The sequence below is a fragment of the Anastrepha obliqua genome, chromosome 4, assembly GCF_027943255.1.
Source record: "Anastrepha obliqua isolate idAnaObli1 chromosome 4, idAnaObli1_1.0, whole genome shotgun sequence".
Lineage (NCBI taxonomy): Eukaryota > Metazoa > Arthropoda > Insecta > Diptera > Tephritidae > Anastrepha > Anastrepha obliqua.
In genome coordinates, this window is record NC_072895.1 from 35,557,289 (window position 1) to 35,584,523 (window position 27,235).

General features: G+C 37.6%; 2 protein-coding genes across 2 annotated transcripts; both read left to right on the forward strand.

The window, feature by feature from the left end:
* The first annotated feature begins 13,106 nt into the window (after positions 1–13,106).
* On the forward strand, positions 13,107–16,475 carry LOC129244081 (uncharacterized). Its single transcript, XM_054881696.1, has 2 exons — positions 13,107–15,118; positions 15,164–16,475. Exons 1-2 carry the CDS (start codon positions 13,107–13,109, stop codon positions 16,473–16,475), a joined length of 3,324 nt encoding a protein of 1,107 aa, XP_054737671.1.
* Positions 16,476–24,591: 8,116 nt separating this feature from the next.
* Positions 24,592–25,257, forward strand: LOC129244082 (jerky protein homolog-like). The gene has a single exon (XM_054881697.1). It carries the CDS (start codon positions 24,592–24,594, stop codon positions 25,255–25,257), a length of 666 nt encoding a protein of 221 aa, XP_054737672.1.
* The last annotated feature ends 1,978 nt before the right edge of the window (positions 25,258–27,235 follow it).

Here is a 27,235-nt window from a genome sequence, read left to right on the forward strand (position 1 = left end):
ATAATTGTCAGTATTGAATTTTATTTGAAGTTGTAGGTGGCCATACCATTCTGCTAATTTTGCATGTCGTCTGGTCTCTCCATCTACATTCCGCGATTCGGAGGTATTTTAGGGAAGTTGTATTCCCAGTGGTGTGATTTTGCAAGATTGTTATTCATTGCAGATCCCCCTCTTGCCAGTTCATCTGCTTTTTCGTTACCTTGAATGTTCCGATGACCCGGGACCCAGATTAAGTAAACGTCATGGTTTCCACTCAAGGTGGTAAGGCTATTCTTACTTTGTTCCACCTGTTAAGAGGTTGTTGTAACCGAATCCTGTACCTGGATTGCAGCTTGGCTGCCCGTAAGAAGAGCGATATTGCCCTTAAAAGAGAAATCTGCGATTAGTAACCTACAGTACTTCCGCCTACAGTACAGTGCCTGCAGGCATTAGGAAGACGTAGGGACAATTCTAAGTCTGCTTCTACCCCACAATCTATTTTAGAACCATCTCTATAGACTGATTATTGAATGTTTTATAAAAAGATAAAAAAAACAAAAAAAAAAAAACGAAATAAAGTATACGCAATGGATACTACAAGAAATCTAAAGGGTGTTTTTTTAGAGGTTAGGTTTTCAAGATGAAATAAAACGTATATAATTTAATGTTATGGCCAAGAATTTAGCTTTATTATAAAGATAAGGGTTTGCCATTATGTTTTAAAAATGATTTCGTGCAAGTGGGCGCCGCGGCTGGCTCGAATAAATTCCAGCCGAGAGGCCCAATTTTCGACCACTTTTTGCAGCAATTGGGGCCGTATGTCAGCAATAACGCGCCGAATATTCTCTTCCAAGACGTCAATCGTTTCGGGCTTATCTGCGTAGACAAGCGACTTCACATAGCCCCACAAGAAATAGTCCAGCGGTGTTATATCGCACGATCTTGGAGGCCACGCCACAGGTCCACGGCGCGAGATAATGCGCTCACCAAAAGTTTCCTTCAATAAATCGATTGTTGCGTTGGCTGTATGGCATGTAGCGCCGTCTTGTTGGAACCAAAGGTCGTCCACATCAACATCGTCCAATTCAGGCACGAAAAAGTCATTAATCATGGCTCTATAGCGCTCTCCATTGACTGTAACATTATGGCCGGCTTCATTTTTAAAGAAATATGGACCAATGATTCCCTCTGCCAATAGAGCACACCAAACAGTAACTTTTTGAGGATGTAACGGCGTCTCAGCAATGGCTTGTGGATTATGTTCACTCCAAATGCGATAATTTTGCTTATTGACATACCCATTCAACCAAAAGTGAGCTTCATCGCTGAACAAAATTTTCTTGTGATGCGTCGCGCGAACCGAACCATTATTTTCGTAATAAATTTGCACGATTTGCAAACGTTGTTCAGGTGTAAGTCTATTCATTATGAAATGGCAAACCAAACTGAGCATAAATCAAGTGACAGCTGTCAAAAAGACCATCTACGAAAAAAGTAGTGCCAACTTGAAAACCTAACCTCTAAAAAAAACACATGTTATATTTATATTGGCGAAAAGTAAACGAAAATTTCCTCATTATGCTTCAGAGAAATCCCATGAAACCTTTTGCGTATTTAAGTTAGTAAGTACTTCATATGCGAACAGCTTTAATTGTTGCTGTAAATTGCATTGTTATTTAATTGAAGCGCTGTGATCTTAAAAGCTTCATTGGCTTATCCTTTTTTCTTTTCAATGAAAATGAATGGTTTACTTTTTCATTTCATTTCAATTCTAGTTTTCATTTCAATGAAAGCAAAATCATTAAGTAACCACCCCCGTCTATTGTGTGTGCAATAATATCCCTAACACAAAGCGCCCACAAGCGAGCTTCAAAGTTACCTCCCGGTAATCTGGTACAATTTTGCCAGCATTTACAAACAAACAATGAACTTCAGTTGGCTAATCTGCGAGTGGAAGAGATGCTAACCTACAGCGACTTAATTCGAGGCACACAAGCCTGCCTATTTGTGGACACATACATATGCACATTTTGTACAGTTTTGTGTATAACTTTTTTCATTTCATTTTTGATAACGAATGTATGATAACCCAGAGTTGCAAAAAAAAAAAAAAATTTTATAGACATATTTATGAGTTATTGATTGTGATTTGTTTAAAAAAAGAGTTCACGTCTTTTCATCGGTTGTGAATAATTCACAAAGATAATTTTGAGCTTAAAAATAACAAATTTATTTACAATCTACAATTCGCTGTTCGCAATTTACTGATGCCATAAGAAAGTTTTGTGTGAAAGATATGAATTTGATTAAAAAACGATTGAAGACAAACTGATAACATTTTATATCAACAATTTTACCAAATTTGTAGCGTTATTTCTTCACTACTCTACTTATTAGTTTTATTTTCACTTCCGGCGCAACGGAAGAAATCGTCTATCGAAAGCAAAATTGAAATCTAATTTTGAAGAGTTTAAAGAATTTCACAAAAAGTTCTAAAAAGTTTAAGTGGAAGAGCACTCATTAATTTTTACTGCATACATTTCATGAAAAATTGTATAAAATGACTTTCAGTTATTAGTTCTTATAATACCTGCTAAATAGTGATAATTGCGCATGCCACAAAGAATGTGAAGATCCTGATACCCCAATCGTTGACGACGGAATTGTCGTTCCGCTACCCGCCCATGACGAAGTGAGAATAGCGATAACGCGGCTAAAGAGCAACAGAGTCGCGGTCGCCGACGGACTGCCGGCTGAGCTATTCAAACATGGCGGCGAGGAGCTGGTAAGGTGCATGTATCAGCTTCTATGCAAAATATGGTCGGATGAAAGCATGCCTGCCGATTGGAATTAAAGTGTGCTCTGCCCAATCCATAAGAAGGACGATCCTGCAATCTGTTCCAATTACCGAGGGATTAGTTTTCTCAATATCGCCTATGAGATTCTAGCGAGCGTATTGTGTGAAAGGCTGAAGCCCACCGTCAACCAACTGATTGGACCTTCTCCAAACTGGATAAAGAGGCAAAGCGAATTGGTCTGATGATGAACGAGGACAAAACGAAGTACCTCCTGTCATCAAACAAACAGTCGGCGCACTCGCGTGCACCCACGTCACTGTTGACAGTTATAATTTCGAGGTTGTAAAAGACTTCGTTTATTTAGGAACCAGTATTAACACCTATAACAATGTCAGCCTGGAAACCCAACGCAGAATCTCTCTTGCCAACAAGTGGTACTTTGGACTAAGCAGGCAATACAAGGTTCTCATCATGCCTGTCCTAACGTACGGCGCAGAAGCGTGACGATGACAACATCCGATTAAGCGACGCTTGGAGTGTTTGAGAGAAAGATTCTGCGGAAGATTTTTGGACCTTTGCACGTTGGCAACGCCGAATATTGCAGGCGATGGAACGATGAGTTGTATGAGCTTTACGACAACATAGACATAGCGCAGCGAATAAAGATCCAGCGGCTACGCTGAAATGGATACAAATGCTCCGGCTCTGAAAGTATTCGATGCGGTACCAGCTGGTGGTAGCAGAGGAAGAGGAAGGCCTCCTTTGCGTTGGAAAGATCAAGTGGAGAAGGACTTGACTTCACTTGGTATGTCCAATTGGCGCCGGTTAGCACGAGAAAGAAACGACTGGCGCGATTTGTTAAACTCGGTCAAAATCGCGCAAGCGGTTATCGCGCCAATTAAGAAGAAGAATACAAGGTGGCGCCAATTAATCATCCAATTGCGTTTGAATAACCCTTTTAAGTATATACATAAAAAAAAATACATAATTGGCCCGTACACTTCTCTTGGTGTTTGGCTGAGCTCCTTCTCCTATTTGTCTTTATGTTGTTGGTGTGCGTCTTGATGTTGTTCCACAAATGGAGGTTTTTTATTAACATAAAGTTTATATTGTACTACAACAAAAACCATATAAATTAAGGTTTCAAAATTTATACACAATTAAAAAAAATTCCAAAATGTAAAGCTTTTTAATCAGAATCCTCTGGTTATGCAGTTTTGTAGCTCATTTAATTTTAAGGTACTCAAAATTCGCGTCGATTCCGTATAATCTTTTTTTGTTAATGCTGTTATGCTCTTTCAGCCACATAACGAGTACCCGATTTTTTCTTTTAATGGAGAAAGTGCTCAAGACCACCAGCAACAAAAAGTTTTCATAAATCAAAGCGGTTTTTGCACTACTTCGAACTTACGTTTTATTATACCAAAATTAAAAGGGGTATAAAATTGCATACTGGAAGTTTTTCTAAAAATTCTGATTAAAAACTTTGAAATTTTGATGCAAATTTGTCGAATTTTTGTACAAAATTTTGAATTTGAAACTTTGAGCTGAATACACATATGGCTTTTATAAAATAAATATATATATGAAGATATTTAAGTAAAATTAATTAAATAAATAAAAAAAATAAAAAAAATAAAATAAATAAAAAAATTAAATAAACAAAAAAAAAAAATTAAATAAAAAATAAATAAGTAATGAAAACTTTGTACTATATCGCGCTGCTTTTATTGTGAACGAAGCTGTGTGTATATAAATATCTATTCAGCTCTCATATAGACTTGCCACCTTCGCAAAAGCATATAGCAGTAGGGTAGCAAATGTGACGTACTTTTCGCAGCTTTCAGAAAATTTTCGAATAGTGTTGCTGCATAACTTTTACACTCTCACAAACTTTGGAAAGAATTGGTATCTATATCTCGGCAAAAAGTTGCTTAGGTTTTGCACAATACTGTATGTGAATCTATGCACACAAACAAAACAAAAATACATTCCAACAACCTGCTGACAACGCAACATCAGGAGAGCTACTAAGGCTTTCGAACGATGTCTGCAAACGAAAAAGGCTGCAACGTCACATATAAAGGGAAATTGCTGGTGTCGTGAATGCTTCCACCGGCGTGCCATTTCCTTCTTTACCAAACGCTTACAGCTATGGTTTGTAAAGGGGAAGTAACTTCACAAACAAAGTTTATTATTTCTTTTTACATAGATTCATGTGAGGAGCTTCTGATCCAATGTGGATTGTGCGTCTTGCACGGCCGTTTTCACAATTTACCACTAAAGTACATACAACACTGATTCTGCGGAATGTAATTCATTAGTCAATTTCAAATAAATTTGGTCTGCTGAATTGGCGGCATAAAACTGTAGGTCCCTCCATTTATGGAAAATAAAATGTTTTTGATGGCGCCATCTTTTTAATGAGTTAGTGCGTTGGAAGTAACATCTCTAACTGACTTCCATTGACAACTGACTTGGTGACATTTGGTTCAGTGGTAGCGAAGTTATTGCTTCAAAAGTGTCAGAATGTTTGTGCCATCGGTACAAAAATGAGTTTCAAACAAAGAGCTAATATCAAATTTTGCTTTAAAATCGGTAAAACGTTCGCCGAAACATTTGAATTGTTGAAAAAAGTTTATGGCGATGATTATCTATCCCGTTCCAGAGTTCATAAGCGGTATACACGTTTCAGAGATGGTTGTGAAGACATAAATGACAATGAACATACGGCCCGCCCAAAATCAGTAATCACTGAAAACTCCATTGAAAATTTTCGTAAAAATGAAACAAAATCATCGTTGAAATTCATGGAATCGGAGTTGAATATCTCCAAAACTTCGATTTATCGCATTTTAACTGATCATTTGGGCTTACAATAGGTCTGTGCACATTTCATTCCGCACAAGTTAACTGAGAACCCAAAATTGATCAGAATTCAACATTCGAAAGACCTTAATAAAGAGGTGAGAAAAGACAAGAACTTCCTTTACAACGTTGTAACTGGTGCCGAATGGAAGGCTCCAGACGAGACACCACCCATAAAATCGCGTTCGGAGAAGCCAAAAATCAAGTCGATGCTCATTTGTTTTTACGATTGCAAGGGAACTGTCCACGAGGAAGACACGAGGTCAGCGGGCCAAACCGTCAATGCAATTTTCTATCATGGCGTTTTGAAGCGTTTGTTGCATCGCAATCGTCGAATTCGCTCTGAGTACCGCGAAGGAGGAAGCTGGCGCTTATTGCATGATAATGCACCATCTCATCGATCCACTCTTGTGACTGATTTTGTGACTGGAAATCGCATTTTAACTATCTCACTCACCGTACTCCCCTGATATGGCTCCCTGTGTATTCAACCTATTCGGAAAATTGCATTTGGTCATGAAAGGAAAACGTTTTGCTTCCATAGAGGCCATCCAAAATGCTTGTACCGACATCCTGATGGACATTTCGGTCAATGAATTGAAACACTCTTTCGAAAAGCTTTTGGATCGCTCAAAATAATGTATCGAGGCCAGAGAGAACTATTTTCAATAAATAAACTCGAAGTTATCAGATGAAAACTTCTGTCGTTTCTATTTCAGCTCAGTCTTGTTTACTCTGGACATCACCTTGTATATGCATACATGCCGTTCCTTTATTAGTGAAACGGTAAAAGTTGCTGTTATATACCTACCTCTCTAGTGCGTTCGCTGCTGGAATACGCCATCTTTATTTGGAGACCAAATTATGGTTGTCATATTAGTAGGCTTGAACATGTCCAGACGCTTTCGTGCCATGCGATTTGCGTTCTTTGAATTTCACAGTTCCCATTCCATTCTATAAGAGTCGGTGTTTGTGTTCATAAATCTAAAAACACTAAATATTAGAAGGACTATTCTCTCTCTCTCTCTCCCTCACTTTCACTTTCGATTTGTTGAGTGGGGCGATTGACTCCCTATAGCTATTCGAGAAAAGTAATTTCAATATTCTTCAGCGAAGCTTGCAAAATCATGATATTTTCTGGTTAGGAATGGTTAGAACTAATTAATGCTTCGATTTCTAGAACTTTGAGGAAATTTAATTCGCTTTCAAATCATACAGGACTAGATATTTCTTCAACAAAGCACCACTTAAAAATGTTACTTAATGAATTATTGAACTAAATTCCAATTATTATTTGTTGAACTAAATGAATTATTATTAATTTATCTAATATTCTTTCTCTGTAAATAATGAAATTTATTTTTGATTAAATTAATGGATTGATTAATTAAGTCTAATCTGTTTTCATTGCCTGTAAGAAATATGAAGAAATGAATAAATAAATAAATATATTCAAATACAAGTCTATTTAAAGTAATCAGATTCTAGTTGAAAATAAGAATTTTCATTTCATACGTTGGTGGAATTTTTGATGCATTTTAAAGTTTTCCCCTTAAAGTTGAAAATACAAAATTTACGTTTCTACATTGGCGCTCATGGCCACCCATGCAAATGCGTCTGTCAGTAAAGCCGAGAATAACACAATATGCTGCAACCGAGGCGATAACACACATTTTTCACTCCATACACTTTTCACTTCAGTAACTCGAAAGCTCACATGGCACACAACGGTCGCCAGAACGGACGGATGGTACGGAAGAGCGGAAATTCCAATTTAGCCATAGGCGATTGCAATATCAAACACAACAATAACACAAACAGTAACGGAAGCAGAGGCAACAGCAGCTGTTGCATTTTCTGTTGATACAATTGCTGTTGTTGTTGTACCTGCATTGTTATTGCTGTTGCAAGTGGTCAACCATCTGTGTAGTTCTCGCTCTTGTTTGGTTGTGACAGTTTTGCTGGAATATTGTAATATATACTGGATGCTGCTGCTACTGGGGGGAAGTAAGCAGATGGGTGCGCGTGGTCGTTAGACCGCACGTTGCGATGGCAACATTTTAATTGGCAGTCGTATTTCACATTTTCATTGCAGTTTGGGAATGCGATTTATTTGTCTGGTATTAATTTGAGTACTTTCTGGTGCTATTATATGTGGACTAAGCGCACATAACTGAACGTACATACATACATACATATGTACGTATATACATAAATGTTCATTAGCATGAAAAACATATGTGTTTTCACATTTTATTAATACCAGAGTGACTCAAGAAGTGGCTTGCTGATTTTGGAACAGGACAACCTGGAACTCAGAAATAGATAATAGATAAATAAAAATATTTTCATAAATAAAAGTAAACAACATTTTCGTTAAAATGGTGCTTATTGCATACATTAATTTATATCTTGTATTATATTTTTATTAAAAAAAATATTATTTTTTATTTTAAAAAATTAAAAAACATTCCCAGGCATCATTGCATCTAAATCAGCGCCTTGCACTCATATTGGTTTAAACGAATGATCTATGGGACCGTCGGTTTGGTGCTTAACACTTTTACATACTTACATATATCCCTTGTGAATGCAGTATGGAACTTGAGCTGGTCCTTAAGCTAAATACACACCAGGCAACCGTTGCAGCAACACGGCCATGTTGAAGCAACCGTTGCCTCGTGTGTAGCTGTGTTGCCAATTGATTTTCGTGTTGCTGCAACCGTTGCCTGAAATATCAAATAAATTTGATTTTTGGGATAGGTTGCTGCAACCGTTGCTTCGTGTGTATCATTGTTTACTGCTTTTACTCGTTCAGTTCGTTGAAAACAAGCGAAGAAGAAGGTTCGTGCGGAGTAAAATAAAGTGAAAAAGGAAAAAATGGCAATTGAAAATAATGAAAATTATGTTAATTTTATTAACGAATATAAAAATTTGAGAGAGCTGTGGGATATAATTAAGTAGTGAAAAATATAAAAATAAAAATTTTAGAAAAAAAGCATACGAACAATTAAAAAATGAATACAATAAAATTGATAAAATTTTCAAGTCCACAAAAGAGTTTCCTGTTGCAAGATACCGCAAAGTTATTGCCAGTCTATTTCTGCTGATATTACCTCTCTCATTATGGTATCTTGGTTCGTTATTTTGGGCTTTACGAAGTCCAGCAATTTTCTAAACAGGGCTTCGTCCATCCTCATGTAATTTTTATAGTCCGCTGGTTCATTTTCCTTCAGTTCTTTCAGGAGCCTCTCGTTCGAAAATTCGATTTTTTTTAAAAGCCAATTTTTGGACCAAATTTTCTTTCTCTTCTTTTGTTGCATCTCTTCTTCCTCATTTTCGTACAAAAGTTCGTCAATTATAATAAGAGAAGTAATTTTACGTATTTCGTCGATCATTTAAAAAATTTAATTTTACGTATCTTCCGCTCGTACCTTTCCTGCACCACAGTTATACACAATACTGAGATTGAAGCAACGGTCGCAACGTGTTTCTTAAACAAAGGCAACACGTTGCTGCAACCGTTGCTTCAACGGTTGCCTGGTGTGTATTTAGCTTTACGATTTGTATATAGGTAAAAATCTAGCCATCTAAATTCCATAGTGCAGTAGTGGTGTGGAGTTGGCTGTAACATCATAACGGAACAGATATAAATATACATATATATACGTTCAAACTTATTAAAAAATATGCAGAATCTCGCCAGCCTGCCTTCTATGCACGATAGTATTAATACAACTTTGCTTCCGTCGTTTTTCGATAGATGGCTGAAGCGCTAGACGCTAATATAATTAAAATCGACATACATACATAGTTTGGACATCTGTAAACATAAACACGACACCTTATTAGTGAAAAAGTGTTTCTTCATGAACTTAATCTTGGTAAAGGATGTCACTATACTTACTTTTTCTAGACTTTGAGAAAGCATTTGACACTGTTAAAAAATGCGTCACTTTGGTGTGCCTGGAAAAACCATTGAAAAATCATAGTGCTGAAAGCAGAGCACGTTTCAAAGGCAAATCTAGCGAAAGATTTTCTATAGTAAATGGTGTAAGACAAGGATGTGTCCTTTTACCTCTTTTATTTATCGCAGTACTGGAGTATAAGTACAGTATTAGAGAAAACAAATTGCGAAACGCCAAACGGCATTCGGTGGCGGCCGTTCCAAAAGTTTGGATATCTAGATTTTGCTGACGACATACGCTTCCTGAGTCATATGGTGGTATTCGATCAAAATTTGAAAAATTAATGGCAAATGCAGAAACCATAGGCCTAAAAGAAAACATTGCAAAATCCAAATTAATGCGATGTGAAATTAACAATACCACGCCCCTGGTTGTAAACTCTGCTGATACGACTGCTGAATTGAAGATGTTAGCGAGTTTTGCTATCTGGTTAGCAAATATCAGCAAAATTTGGGCTTCACGAAATACTAGTACATGTACCAAACTAGGAATTTTTAATACGAGTGTATAAACGATCCGCTTGTATGGTTGTCAAACCTGAAAAGTCACTAACAGAATCTGACAAAGTCATGCAAACCTTTGTAAAGAAATTTCTTCGACGAATTTGCCGAATTTTTTGGCCGAGAGTTATAACGAATGACAATCTACTAGCACAAACAATGCCAGAACCTGTTAATGTCGAGATTAAACGCCGGAAATGGTGTTTGATTGGGTGCACTTTGCGAAAGGAAAATAATGACGTCGCCAAAAGGGTATTCGAGTGGAACTCCCAAGGTTCACGAAGAAGAGGACGACCCAGAGGTACATGGATAAGGACGGTACATGCTGAATGCCAACAAATTGGTAGCTGGCATTTATTCGAGCAATAATAAAAATAATATAAACGACGGTATGCGTTGGACTCCGCCCTATGTTCCGACTAGGAACGACACTAAATTGTATCCATTGCATGAATGTTTTTTGTATTCAATTTATTCTCAAGGAATATAAAAAAATACACCCTAAGGACAAAATTTACATAAAGGGGATAAATTGGATACGTGCACTTTTGAAAAGTACATACCTTGTGTTGAGTTCAATTTAATATTAGATAAAATACTTTATTGTTTTTCAACTTTTGTTAAATTGTTATAATTTTCTGTGAGTTAAGTAGGTTTTGTTTGTAAAGAAATGTGTATAAATACGGAACATTTTTGTAAAATATAGTGAGAAAAAATTGTAACTTTGTCAATTGAAGCAGCAAGTTTCATTATTTTGGGCAATTGTTGGATACAGGACTCTCCCCGCAGCATTAAGGATAGAGGACTCTCCCCGCAATGGATTTATAGCCGCATACAAGATTCTTCCCGAATTATATTTCTTCCTGCAACGTTACTGGTCCTTCCCGCATCAATTTCTTCCTGCAACATTATTGGTTCTTCCCGCAACAGATTTGTAGCCGCACACAGGATTCTCCCCGCAACATTTTTGAACAGGATTCTCCCCGCAACATTTTTTGGTCCTTCGAGCCGGATCTAGTCACTCCGCTTGCCTTTTGCATATACGCATTCGCTTGTGTACATACATACGCGTAGCAAAAGGCGCAACGATTATTAAGAAAATTATTTTTGTGCATTGTGTGTACGTTTGTGCAGCCGTTCCTGCATTTAACATCGCGAAAATTCTAAAAACCCGTCGTTTGCTTTTCTGTCATATTAAAAATGTCAAATTCCACTAAAACGCGCGATTCCGCTCTCAATGCCATTAAACGGTATATGGCAAAAAGTATTGATGAGGCATTCACTATGGATGCAGAAAATATTGCAAGCTACCTTCAGTTATTGAGTGAACAGTGGGTTCGTTTTAACGTTGCTCAAGACGCTGTAGAAATTACGTGTGGTGCCGATGTTATTGAAATTGAAGAAAATGTGCGTATCCAAGCCGAAACTTGGTACTCTACAGCTTCAGCTAACTTTAGCCGCGTGAAAAATTGTCGTACTAATTCGCAAGATAGCTCCACAAAGGCATCTGTGTCCACGGTTATACGTTTACCGAAAATGGAGTTGCCCACATTCTCCGGTGACTCTACAGAATGGATTGGTTTTTTCGACGCGTTTTCTTCGTTAGTTGATAATAACTCTGCTTTAACAGATGGACAAAAGTTGCACTATCTCCGAAGCTGCTTGAAAGGTGACGCGTTGAAAATTATCAGTGGTTTTAAAATATGTGACGCAAATTACGTTGAAGCTTGGGGTCTATTAACATCGCGGTATAAGGTTATTCGTGTAATTGTGGAATCTCATCTTCGCGCGTTGGCTGAAATTAAAAGAGCTACGCATGACAATGCTGACGCAATCAAAGGTGTAATTGATGCGTTCCAACAGCATATTCGCGAGCTTAAAGCGTTGGGTCGTCCGATTGAGTTTTGGGATGATTGGTTGGTACATGAGGTCGTCAGTAAGTTGGCATTCGAAACGCGTAAGCAGTGGGAGTTATCGCTCGTTAGTGATGATCCTCCATCTTTTGAGCAACTAATAACATTTTTAGAGATAAGATGCCGATCGTTATCGATGTTTTCGTCGTCAACAACATCAGTACCAATTAAGGTTAAAACTGCATCATCAAGCAAGTCGACAAATGTGTTCCACACGATATCAAAACAAAGTAACGTGTGTGCATATTGTAGTGGACCTCATAAAATTCACAGTTCGTGAAGCAAGGACACATATGCTTCAACTGCTTAAGTTCAGGTCACTATAAAGACCGTTGTAACAGTGCTTCCACTTGCCGCATGTGTAAACAACGTCATCACACTCTGTTGCACGGTGCTTTGCAGTCGACGACCGTTACCGCAGTGAACAATTACGCGACGCATTCGTTATGTGCTGCTGACGCCACATCAAAGGTAAGCGCAAAAACTTGTGAATTTCCAGCAAGCGTCGACGTTCCACGCGTTTCTTCATGCTTGAACTCGAGCTCCAATCCACCCATAGCTGTAGAAAGAGTTGTGCTGTTATCCACCGCATTAGTGAAGGTACGCGACTGTTCTGGTAATTGGCAGCCCGCACGTGCACTTTTCGATTCTGGATCACATGCTTCCTTTGTAACCGAAGCGTGTGTGCAACGCTTAGGCCTGCCGCGATCAACATCTGAAGTAAACATTACTGGAATTGGGTCAGCGCAAGGAGGACGAGCTAGAGGTGAAGTATCACTTTCTCTTTCTTCTTTCTCTACAAATCAATGCTTTACTGTCAAAACGTTAATTCTGTCTAAAATTACAAGCGACTTGCCAACACAGACTATAGCTACTTCATCGTGGCCACATATCCGAGGTTTATTTTTAGCCGATCCCCATTTTATGAAGCCTGGACGGGTCGATATATTGATTGGAATGGACGTTATGGATCAACTGATCTGTACAGAACTTCGTAAGGGTCCATCTGGAGCTCCTATGGCTCAACTGACGGTCTTTGGGTGGACTCTGTTTGGAAGCGTGAATGGATCTGAGCCTGATATGCCACGCTTACAGTCGTTACATTGCGATGTTCATTTGGATCGAGCATTGAACAAGTTATGGGAGTTAGAGGAAGGTCCGCAAAAAACGTTTCTTACGCATGAGGAGCGTTACTGTGAAGACCATTTTGAAACAACGCATCGAAGGGAACCTAACGGACGGTTTGTCGTCGAATTGCCGCTGAAGCCCGATGTAGCTCTGGGAGAGTCGCGAAACTTTGCTATCCGGAATTTGTTACGACTTGAAAGAAGACTCGCTTGTGATTCCGATCTTCGTTTACGCTACAATGAATTCATGAATGAACTCATTGATATGAAACATATGCAGGTCACGTCAGAGACTATGAATCCAACGTATTATATGCCTCATCATCCTGTTTTAAAGGAAAGTAGTACCACGACCAAATTGAGGGTTGTATTTAACGCGTCCGCAAAATCAACTTCCGGAAATTCGCTGAATGACGCATTATTTATAGGACCCCAATTGCAGGAAGATTTATACTCCATCTTACTTCGCTTTAGAACACACCGCTATGCTGTAACAGCAGATGTCGCCAAAATGTATCGTCAAATCTGCGTATCCTTAAAACACGCCGATTTGCAACGCATCGTATGGCGTAGCCACCCATCCCTGCCTATCCAAGATTTTCGCATGGTTCGCGTAACGTACGGAGTGGCAGCTGCATCTCATCTAGCTGTCCGATCACTTCAACAGACGGCAAGAGATTCGTCGAATGATTGTGCTAGGGCTGTTAGTGTTATTCCCAAGGATTTTTACATGGATGATCTACTTACTGGTGCATCTAGTAAAGAAGAACTTCGATTGTTGCAGCAAAATATTTCCGAAATATTGAGGGAAGGGGGGTTTGAACTTCGTAAGTGGGCATCGAACTGCGCTGAGCTAATCGCAAGCATTTCTAATGCATCTACGAACATATCACATTATATTGTCGACGATAAGGATGTTCACGCTTTAGGTCTTATCTGGAACACAGAAGGAGACTATCTCACGTTTGCTATTAACTTGAGGGAACCGCCAGTTAAGTTGACCAAGCGCATGTCTCTATCAGATGCAAGTACGCTCTTCGATCCTCTGGGCCTGCTTGCTCCCGCTACTATAAATTCAAAAATTTGGTTTCAAGACATATGGCGCACTAAGGTAGGTTGGGATGATATCATTCCTGAGTCTATCGCAACGAAGTGGTTGGAGCATCGCATAGAACTCAAGAAACTGGCACATTTGAAGGTGAAACGTTGGTTTGGTACTGAAGTAGCTGGGTCATTTACGCAATTGCACGTATTCGCAGACGCGTCCGAGCGGGCTTACGCCGCCGTTTTGTATGCACGAACAACACAAAGCGACGGTAGCATTATTGTGTCATTAATTTCGTCGAAAACCAAGGTAGCTCCGCTTAAGCCGACAACGTTGCCACGTCTTGAATTATGCGCCGCTCATCTTGCTGCTAAACTAGTGCGAAGCGTGCTGCACTGCTGGTCTGATCTCCGTTATCCGCTTTTCGCTTGGACTGACTCTACTATAACATTGGCATGGTTACAAGCTCACCCCAGCAGATGGGTGACATTTATAGCCAACCGCGTCGCTGATATTCAAGAAGTTTTGCCTCCCGAATGTTGGAACCACGTTCGTTCTGAACAGAATCCTGCAGATTGTGCTTCAAGAGGTATAACTCCCTCCGAATTATTACGTCATCAATTGTGGTGGGCTGGTCCTATTTTCCTGAAAAGCACTGAACAATTGTGGAAGCAGAAAAAATCTAAAGAGCACACTACAGAGCTGGGCATACGAAAGAGTATTCGTGCCCATGTGATTAATTCTACAGATCATTGGTCCGTGATGACAAAATACTCATCGTATTCTAAGCTGCGTCGAGTTATTTCCTATGTTTTACGTTTTTTGACTAACATTCGGGCTAACAGACGGCTTAATGTTATAAAGCGTTTTGGTACACCGAGTTGCCAAGAGTTATTTGAAGCTGAACTTCGCCTAATAAGGTATACGCAACAGTTTTATTTTTCTAATGAAATTTCTCTTTGCAGCGCTAAAAGACCAATCCCACTTCGCAGTAGTCTTTTGCGTCTGCAGCCCTTTCTGGATGGGACTTGTGTTCTACGTGTTGGAGGAAGAATAAAAAACGATGAAATCGCTCCAGATGTTAGGCATCCCATTATCTTGCCTAAGAATTGTCCGCTTGCTAAGTTAATAATCTGCGAAATACACAAGGTCACTTTGCACGCTGGGCCCCGCATTATGCAAACTGTCTTACAACGTCGTTATTGGGTTATCGGCGCTCGTAGCTTGATCCGTAATATATACCATAAGTGCGTGAAATGCACTTATTTGAACCGCAATCTTACCACACAAGTCATGGGTGATCTACCTGTCATTCGTACAACCTACGCCCGTTGTTTTACTCACACTGCTGTTGACTTCGCTGGACCTTACCTCTACAAATTCACCCAAGGAAGAGGAGCTAAGGCTACCAAAGGCTACATTTGTTCGTTCATTTGTATGTGCACTGGTGCGATGCATCTCGAATTTGTTGGTGACCTGTCAACACCAGCTTTCCTAAATGCGTTTAAAAGGTTCACCAATCGTCGAGGATTTTGTAAGGTCATGGCATCAGATAACGGTACAAATTCCGTTGGAGCCGAGAAGGAGTTGCGCATTGCATTTCAACAGTGCATGGCTGATATTAAACTTCGCTCTTTCTTTGCGGACTCGAATATCGAATGGCGATTTAATCCACCGGCTGCACCCCATATGGGAGGTTACTGGGAGACCGGAGTCAAACGTGTTAAGTATCATTTAAAACGCGTATTAGGAGAAGTTCCACTATCATACGAAGAGTTCAACACACTTTTGACTGAAATAGAAGCTTGCGTAAACTCTCGTCCACTCTGTGACAACTCTGAAGCTGCTGGTGACTTAGAAGTTTTAACTCCCGGACATTTCATAGTCGGTGAACCGCTGAAGTCAATACCGGAACCTGAGGGTCAAGGGTTTCGTGGAAATCTTCGACAGCGATGGCAAGCAATTTCTGCCATGAGACAACATTTCTGGCGTCGTTGGAGAGACGAGTACCTCGTGAGCTTACAACGTCGCACTAAATGGTTTCGTTCTTCACGCAACATTGAAGAAGGGGATGTGGTTGCTGTATTCAACGAGCCTAATCCTCCGACGAAGTGGACGATTGCACGAGTGATCAAATGCCATCATGGCACCGATGGACGCGTAAGAGTAGTTACGTTGAAAACACCGCATGGCGAATTGGTTCGCCCTATAGTCAAACTTTGCCTTTTGCCAACGAGAGGAGATTTATTTCATGAAGAAACTAATAACTTATCGTAAATGTTTTTCAAGGCTTTTCATTTTCTTTTTAATATTTTGTTTTGAACTTATTCAGATAGTTCAAGGGCGGCGGTATGTTGAGTTCAATTTAATATTAGATAAAATACTTTATTGTTTTTCAACTTTTGTTAAATTGTTATAATTTTCTGTGAGTTAAGTAGGTTTTGTTTGTAAAGAAATGTGTATAAATACGGAACATTTTTGTAAAATATAGTGAGAAAAAATTGTAACTTTGTCAATTGAAGCAGCAAGTTTCATTATTTTGGGCAATTGTTGGATACAGGACTCTCCCCGCAGCATTAAGGATAGAGGACTCTCCCCGCAATGGATTTATAGCCGCATACAAGATTCTTCCCGAATTATATTTCTTCCTGCAACGTTACTGGTCCTTCCCGCATCAATTTCTTCCTGCAACATTATTGGTTCTTCCCGCAACAGATTTGTAGCCGCACACAGGATTCTCCCCGCAACATTTTTGAACAGGATTCTCCCCGCAACACCTTGAGTGAATAATCGGAAGTTACCAATTTTTTTATATGGAAGAAAAAACCTACCGCATCGTCAAAAAAATAATCGCCAAAAATCAACGGTATTTTGTTGTACTGGAATTCAAGGTGCTATAAAACTGCATATCCAGAAAAATTCCAAAATTCTTGTTAAATATTTGTAAGTTTTGATGAAATTTTGAAACAATTTGTACAAATTTTGGGATTTCGCATTATATGGCTTTTATTGTAGTATCAACTATATTTTTATAAAAAAAAAATTGTGATGTGCTTATAATTTTGCACACAAATTTATGTATAGGAGAATAAATCAATTTCATACTTAACATTCAATACTATAAATTATATTTGATTTTAAGTGATCCTCCAGAGAAGTTGAGTGGATCGAACTAGTTCGCGCTAGTTATTTTTTCTATACGTGTATGCATATACTATATATACATGTATATCATGATGGAAAAAATAATGAGATGGCGCCTATCGTGGTACCGTTACTTTGCTCTCAGCGAATTTGACAATGAGTGACGTCTTATTCACATAATTGGCGACCAATATGGCCAGATAACCATTTTCGTAACTTGATTTCGCTTGTTTTGTTATTTAGTCTCGGAGTTTTAGTTCTTTCTTCATGACATTTTTCTAGCCTCTTCTAATTAAAAAGTAATGGTTATAATTTTGTAAAATATACATTTTTAAAAATTAGTTCAATAATTTACTCAGTTTTTTAGCTTTCCTTTTTTAACATCTTGGCATATTACCCACGATTGTGGGTACTGTTGGTGTTTTTCTGCTTTCAGCAGTCAAATCTCTCTCTCGCTACTGCAGTGTTACCTAGCTTTGGATATAAAAACGCACTGAAATGCCCGTTTGAAGAAAATAAAATACCAAATTTTTATTGAATTATATTACTTAATTACTTTGTCACGCATAAATTGTCTTTAAAATGTGCGTTTTTTTTAATAAATGTGTTATGGATATGTACAATTTAATTTATGAGTTTTTTTGTTAAAAGAAACTCTTTTGTTAAGGGAACGACTTATTTGCTATATTTCAGGTTATGTACCATAACTTTTTTCGTAAAAATGTCGTTGTGGTTTCTTCAGTATTTTCTGGTATTTTGTTGCCTATTTTTACTGTGAATACACTCCTATGCCCCACTAAGGATTGAGAACCGGACGAAGCGATTGCACCTCTATGGTTTTAATTCGCATTCAGTAAATTCAAACGCTTTTTAAAATGTGTAAAAAGGTTTTCAATGTTAAGAAGAGTTGAGAAAAAATGATTTAATATTCTAACATAACCTTGAAAGGAGAAAGAAATTAAACTTGCACTTTCAAAATATCAAATTTTATAAAAATCAACAAATTTTCATTAGCACTAAAACCTTTTCAGAGTGAACCTTTTTAACCTTCTTTTGTTTAATAATACAGTTTTTTTTACTTATAGTTTTGGCAGCTTTAAATTAAGAAAAAGAAACAAACACCAAACTTAAACATTTTCGCATTTTGGGTATAAAAAAGCACTAAATTTATTGCGAAGAGCAAATGGTTGGCAAACTGCACAACTCAGCTGACGTCACGCACTCTCTGATGGGCGCAATCTTGTATCTATCATCCATGTATGTATACCAACCGCCATATCCCCTTTTCTGTAGTTGCAGACCAGTGTCAAATTCGATGGATAATTCTATGTGAAACAAAACTATGCTCCAGGTATAGCTGGCCTCTGCAATTGTTTAAAAGTAGAGCACGGAACTCTCACGGCTCGTTTGTTAAAATATTTTAAACTTAAGCTTTCAATTGTTGCACTTCAATTTGTTAGTTTATACTTACTGCAAACTATGCATGTGATAGAAATGCCCTTGTTTGCATCTGATCAAATATACTTACTAGAGCAGTATGAGACGGAACTCTCAGCTTGGTGAGAGCATTGTCAAAATGTACGCTTTTATAGCATTTTCCAATAGAGACACTCCGTTATGAAATGCAACACGAGCATTCACTGAGCAAATATTTTTGGGATTTTTGTGATTAAATAAAATGATTAAATACAAAGATTTATTTTAAGTTGAGTTAATTTGTAATTTTACCATTATATATTAATTGTTGTGAAATTCAAATATCGCATTTTATTTAATGAAGAAATTTTTATAATGAAAATTTCTATATGAAGTATACGTGTTTTTAGGATTAGAAGCGATGCATTTCGTATGTATGCATGTATGTAGTGGTAACGCAGAGTAAATGCATTCTACATTCATGCTTGCAAGCGTATTTGCACATCCAAGAGTTGGTATATGAGTACGAGTGTACTCAACATATGTACATTAATTTCCGCTGTTGTGCACTTAGCAAACGTTTTTGAATTCTGTTTATTTAATAGAATGCCATTTAATTCACGCCATGTTGGCGTTTTAATCCGCAGTTTAATTCAATAATTAAGCTGTAGATTTGCATTATAAATTTAAATAGAATTTGTTCATATATTCACTAACACATACATACACACATCTGGTTATATGTTATACGAGTAATAATAATTTCTTAACATATAATATTGTAGTAATAACTCTTGATCAATTTTCTTGTCTGACACCTGAAGGATTTAAATATAGTTAATATAAATTCATATATCAGTAAGCTGCCATAAGTTGGTATTATGAAAAGTACAAAATTGCCAAACAACTTAAAAAGAACGCATGCAATAAAAAGCATACAAAAGCAAACCACATCGAATGTTCGAGTAATGTGGAAAATAACTGGCTAAAATACCATAAAATAGGTATTATTCTCTTCTTCTTGATTGGCGTGATAGCCGCTTGCACGATTTAGGCCGAGTTCAATAAAGTGCGCCAGTCCTTTCTTTCTCCTCTCTTTCTTCTGCTAACTGTGCTTGTTAGACACACCAAGTGACTCCAAGTCCTTCACCACCTAATCCTTCCAAAGCAGAGAAGGCTTTGCTCTTTCTCTGCTCCCACCAGCGGGTACCGCCACGAATACTTTGAGAGCCGGACCGTTTGTATCCATTCGGACGACATAACTCAGCCAATGAAGCTGTAGTAAAGCTTTCATCGTCTACGATAACCGCCGTCGCCAACGTGCACAGGTTCAAAAATCTTCCGCAGAATCTTTCTTTCAAACAGTCCAAGGAGCGTCTCATCAGATATTGTCGGGCATGATGAGAGCCTTATAAAGTGTTAGTTGTGATAGCCGAGAGAGGACTTTACTACTCAAATGGCTACTTAGTCCAAAGTAGTACTTGTTGGCAGATTCTCCGTTGGATTTCAAGGCTGACATTATTATCAGAGTTAATGCTGCCTCTCAGGGTTAGAGCTTCAGAGTTTACTTAGATTCGCAAAAGGCGCAGGCTTATTTCAAGAAGCCTACTACAAAGAAACGAAAGGCTCCATCTGGCACAACTAAGGGCCAATAGGTCAGGTCAACCTATCCTGATGCTGGTTCCTAAATCATAACTAACAATAGTGACGTGGGGACCGACGCGCGAGTGGGCCGACTGTTTGTTTGATGACAGGAGGTAATTCGTTCTGTCTTCGTTCACCAGCAGACCCATTCGCTTCGCTTTTTTATCCAGTTTGGAAAAAACAGAACTAACAGAGCTGCCTTATCCGAACGAGTTACTACCGTTCGGGAGTGCGTAGGTTCGAGTCTCCGACAGCAATATTATAGAAAAAGTTTTTTCTAATAGCGGTCGTTCTTCGGCACGCCACAAATAGGAAGAGGAACTCGGCTAAATACCTCACAGAAGTGTCCACGCCAATTATTTATTTATTTTATTTTTAACAGCGCAGTTGTTAAGACCGATGATGTCAATATAGAGTTTTATAGTCCTCATTACTAGGTCTATGCCTGTGTGCCTGCGTCCAGGTCCCGCCTTTCCATCCGGCGAATTTTTTCCGCGAAACCACTGATGGTCTCTCACATTTCCTCGTGGCTAATCATCTTGTCGATTACATTTCCTGCTCTTTATTATACTAAAATTTAATGGGCTGTACAACAGCGTACCCAAATTTCTGTTTTTATTGGGTATGGGCATAAGTTTGCGTCCTTTCTTAGCCAAAGTTACGAATTATTATACATTGCTATTGGAAGCTACAACTTTATTCCATTTTTCGGGACGCATATGGTTTCCGCTGACGAAAAATTCGAATTCTTTTGACTTGATGCTCTCGTAAGAAGTGAACCGCTCTCCAATAAGGGCTGACTGCATTGATCGGAACAGATGGTAATCCAAAGGTGTAATGTCTGGGGAATACGGCGGGTGGGGCAAGTTCCTCTAAATATTTCTGGACCGATTTAGCAACGTGTGGCCTGGCGTTGTCATGCAGCAAAATCAGTTTGTTATGTCTACCGTCCCATTCCGGCCGCTTTCCTTTGAGAGCTCGATTCAAACGCATTAGCTACAGTCGGTAACGATCGCCAGTGATGGTTTCAGATGATTTAAGGAGTTCATAGTAGATGACACCCTTCTGATCCCACCACATGCACAACATAGCCTTTGAAGCATACATTTTTTTTTCGCTGTCGATGGACCTGGTTCACCTGGCAGGCTCCAATATTTTCGACGCTTGGGGCTATCACAATAGATCCATTTTTCACCGGCAGTAACGATGCGATGCAGAAAACCTTTTCTGCTCTATCTCTCGATATCCCACTCCTTCAATTGATGTGGCACTTAGTTACCTGCTACGATTCAGCTGCACTTTTCTTTAAAAGGTAATAATGAAGCATGACTTCCCGCAAATGCTGATTTTTCGGTACGAACGTAGACATTTTTGACGTCAGATAAAAAATGATCTTTCCGCTTCAAACGAATGTAAACTACTGCAATCGAGACCTTCAAATCACCAGTATACTCGTATTATTAGAGCGAACACAAAAATAGTAGCAGCAGCGACACCTCATTTACGAGGGCGGAAACTTATTCCCACATGATAAATTTTGATAAAGATTTTGAAATGAAGATTTTAAATGAAATTTGTCAATTTTTTTTATTAATATTGTACAAAGTTTGATTAATATGACCTTTAGTTTAGAATAGAATACATTTTTATTAAAAAAACAATTTAGGTAATAAACTACGTAAATAAATAGTTAAAATTGTCAAAATGTTAGATTGCCATATACAGTTTTTTGGTTGTTGGAATTAAAATAAAAATACATGCATTTGCATTTTCTGGCTTGCCTAGTCATTAGTTGCCGCTTGAAAATTGCAATAAAATACGACAATCACACTGAAATGACATGAAATAAACTGGCAAACAAGATCAGTTAGATAAGTCATGGAGTTGACTTAGTTAAATTTAGCAGAGCTCGGTGTGCTTGCCAATTTTAATTGTTCTTGATGTGTCACGACCTGCTGCAACTGCAAAGTATCTAATATGTATATGCATAGCTAACTCTTAACCACCAAAAAGCGGAATTGTTTCTTCCTGCCGCTTATATGTAGCGCTTACATGAATATATTCACCTCTGTAATAGTATTTATTTACACACATACATACATATGTGAATGATCCTTAACTTTTCATTTTGTATTTTCATGTATTATTCAACTTTGAAGTGCACTATAAATTTTTAATGTTTGCCAATCTTTGTATGGGCAATGCTACCTGTCATTCGAATTGATTGTTGTGGCTCAAACATTTCGAAGCGCCAACACAAAACTTACCTTGCGCATACCCTGCGGAAATTGGTAGCCATGATTATTTCGCGTTCCTCCACTTTACCGAGCAAGCTAAAGTATCATACCACACATCCCCTTTTCGTATTCGAAACTACTGCTGAGCTCAGGGGTCGGCAACCTTTTGAGTCGGAAGAGTCAAAAATTATAATTTATAAAATTTCAAGGTTTTTAAAGAGCCACACAATTTTTTCTTATAAACAAAAAATAGTACTCGCATAAATAAAGTTTTTTGATGAAAAAACAAGTAATCTATTCATGCACAAAAAATATTTATTTAGTCATATAAATGTAGGGTTTTTTACAACAATCGATCCGAGGATAGTCAGCACTCCAAATGCCAACTTCTCTACCTCTCTATAGCAGTCTGGAAGACTATTCCATGCGTAAAATATAAGTGCCTCAACTCACGACATTTCTTGCAAAGCTGCCCATATTCGTTGCTTTACGTACATACATTTTTGGACCCCCAACTTTTCCAACTTGCTTTTCAACTCTCTAAATTTTCCACTCCATAAAACTTCACTTTTGAAATCGAGCAATTGCATTTCTGGAGATCCAGTATCAATTCTAAATACAGTTGTACCTCGGTTAACCGGGCCTCTACTAACCGGGTACATCTGTTAACCGGCATGCTGTGTGTTTGATTTTATATCTCTATTAACCGTGCTTTACCTCTATTATCCGTGCGGCGTATAATAACTTTTTTCAATTTAAGTGAATGTGCAAAGAAATAAAATTCGGGGATTCCCATTTTTTGTTTATGTAATAAGTTTGTATCAAATTTCATTTTCATTCATTCTGTAAGTGCAAAGAAATAAAATTCGGGGATTCCCATTTTTTGTTTTTATGTAATAAATTTGTATCAAATTTCACTTTCATTCAGTCTGTAAGTGAAATTTGATCTCTTAACAGGTGCTTTTGTGAAAATGGCTCCATCAATAAGTAAACTGACAAAAAGAGCAAGAAAAGTTCTTTCAATTAAAGAGAAAATAAAACTGATTAACGAATATCGCAAGAACCCATCCGTTCATTTTTTATCTGAAAAATATGGTGTTGGCAAACAAACTGTACGAGACTTAATAAAAAACAAAGAAACAATTTTGAAATATGAATCGGAAAGTGATTCAATTCACGGTTTAAAAAATAGACATACTCTGAAAAAATCCGAAAATCCAAAGGTTGATTTTGCAACATATGAATGGTTTCGACAAGAAAGATTTAAGGGATGTCCCATTACAGGTAATATTACTCAAATCCAGACATCCACATAAACTGAAAATTTCCTGCAATTTCTAGGCGAAATGATTACTGAGAAGGCAAAATATTTTCATGGTAAATTAAACATAAATTCCGAGTGTAAGTATTCATCTGGTTGGCTGGAAAAATTCAAAAATCGGCATGGAATTCGTAGGCTGAAATCCACAGGAGAAAAGGAGTGTGCTGATTATGTGTCTGCAACGATGTTTGTGGAAGACTTAAACGAATACATTAAAAATAAACAACTTACAACTGAACAAATTTATAATGCAGACGAAACCGGTCTATTTTGGAAGTGTTTGCCCCAAAATTCGTTGGCGAGTGGTGATGAATATTCTATTGAGGGGTACAAAGAGTCCAAGGAAAGAATCACAGCTTTACTTTGTGCAAATGCAGCTGGGACTCACAAGTGTAAATTGATGATAATAGGAAAAAGTGCTAATCCAAGATGTTTAAAAAATGTTAAATACATTCCTGTAGTTTATAAGTCTAATAAGAGAGCTTGGGTAACACAAGAGCTATTTCTGGAGTGGTTTAACAACAATTTTGTACCAGAGGTAAGAGAACATTTACAACGCATTGGTCTCGAAAAGAATTGCAAAGTTCTTTTGCTATTAGACAACTGTCCAGCACACCCGGATGTAAATGCAATGATATCTGATAATGTTACAGTAAAATATCTACCACCGAATTGTACATCTTTGATTCAGCCTATGGATCAAGGAGCCATTCGGAGTTTCAAATGCCAGTACCGTAAATTTATCGTGCAAAAACTTGTGGATTCTAATAGTCGACACGAATTTGTTAAATCTTTGAACATTAAGTCAGCTATATGGACAGCAGCGACTTCGTGGGATTCTGTAACCCCACGTGTTTTAAATAAAGTTTGGAATAACTTACTATCTCAAGATGATGAAAATGATTCAACTTTTAGTATTGAGATACAATCAGATGTATTAATACCACCTGGTTTTACAGCTGATGCTATCTCAAAGTGGATGGAGTGCGATATTGATGTCGCACCGTTTGCTATTGTATCTGATGATGAAATCGTTAACATGGTCAATCAAACAGAAGAATATGAGCTTGAGTCAAATTCAGAGGAATCAGATGGAGGTAATACGGTAGAAACCCCCACATTAGCTCAAGCAATAGAGGCTAGTAGTGTTTTGTTAAAGTTCTTAGAAAACTATACTGGTACAGGTATTTCACAACCAGACAAAATACAAGTGTATCGCATACAAAGTCATTTACTTAAGGATCAAATGAATTCTAAAAGACAAACTACTTTAAACGAATATTTTAAATTAATATAAATATGCATTTATGTACCTATATGTATGTATATGAAAGTATATTACAAAAACAGTAATAAGATATGTATCTGTATTCATAAGTATGTTAATAGATGCAAATTTACATGTTCTTTTTAAAAATAAATAACAATAATAAAATTTTTGAATATTTCAAAAAACCTCTTTCAACCGTGTTTTCGATTATCCGTGCTGAGCCCGGTCCCGAGCAACCCGGTTAATCGAGGTACAACTGTAGCTAAATGTTGATTTTGTTACTATTTGTGTTGAAATGATTTACTATGAATTCTAAATGGTTTTTTGCTTTGAGTTGCTCAAATCTGTCAGTAAATTCCTATAAAATTGTTTTATAACTGTTCTGAATTTGGTTGGTTTTGAAGTAATTCATGTCAACAGTTGCACCGGTTTGCTATAGAAACTGAAAATGAAGAAATTTACTGCCCTGAATATCTTCTCCAAAAATAATTTATTTTTCTTTAAAACAACCCAATTCTTCTACCAAAACATAGGCGTTCACTCTCGATTCAGCTCGTTTTAATTTCGGTGTGATATCCACCATAAAGACAAATGTTTGCACCCATTTGTCGTTTTCTAATTTGGTGATTTATGTCTTTTTCATTTAGCCAAAGCAAAAAGCAAAACGTTTCGACAACTTACCTTTGGGAAGCCATTTAAGCACTTTATTGTGAAGAAAGTGGCCGGAGTACTTAGTCTCCATTTAGTTTAGGAATTCTTTAGACTGACGATTGTAGAGTGACGATTTTGCTTTTTTTTTGTTTTTGGTTTTTAATAAATTATATTTGCGTATGGAACTAAAGCGCCACAGCTTCACATCCAAAGAGCCGCGTTTGGCTCGCGAGCCGCAGGCTGCCGACGCCTGGCTTAGCTCAATAAATTATATCCACTATGTTCTGTGTCCGTTATTCCATATTGTCAGATTGGAGCTGAACAGTGTTAAATTTGGAATTAGATAACTTTTGCAATATCATCTGGGGCCAGTTTCTAAGGAAGAAATTCATGTAATTCCAATGACAAAAAGGAAATTAAATACACTAAGACATTTTTTTTCTTCTTCTATTAATATTGATTCAACTGGTGCTTATCGTTTATATGAATTTGACAAAATAAAATATAATATTAGTTGTACTAATACTTCTATGAAAATTGTTAAAAAAGTCAATTGTGTTGCTTGATTTTACCACATTTCAGAAGTTTTTAACCCGTGACGTATTGACATCGCACCAGTTCACAATTGACAAAATGTTATACAAATGAAGCTTCGCTTTTAAGTTGGAAGTGGCCCATTACTATTTACACACATATATAGAAAACAGAAATGTGGGCGAAAAAGATCATATCCAGATTTCATGTATGTCTCAGAGTTCTGCCCTGGCCCCACTGTGATTTGCCTGAAAGGTAGATTAAAATTTCCGTTTACCAGATTTGATTTTACGGCAGGGCATTTATTATATAGGGCTTTCCCAACAGAGGTGTTATTTTGATATTTAAAGAAAAATGCTATTTTTTTTATATAAATGACCGGATGTTTATTTCATTATAAAGAGGGAAGGTATGCCGTTAATAGTGGAAAATGACATAAGGCAAATGATCACCACGACCACGCTTACGGGACAATATCCTTTTCATGAAATTTTCCTTAACCGAATTGCAAAGTGGCTGCCCTATGTCCTCGATAGCCTCACAAAATCCATCTTTGAGGTGTTGAATCGACCCTGGGCGCTGTTGGCGAAGATCTTCTCTTTCACGTGGCCCCAAAGAAAAGAGTCACATTGTGTTAAATCACAAGATCTCTCTTCGAGAGATAACACGGTCCGGAAACTTAAAAAATCGTTAATCATCTCTCGATAGCTATATAAATTTACTCCTATGTACGTTAATATTAAATATAAACTCCTCGTGCAAGTGATATTTTATTTATTTTTTTTTTGGCTTTGTGTGCGAGTATATCTGGTATGACATT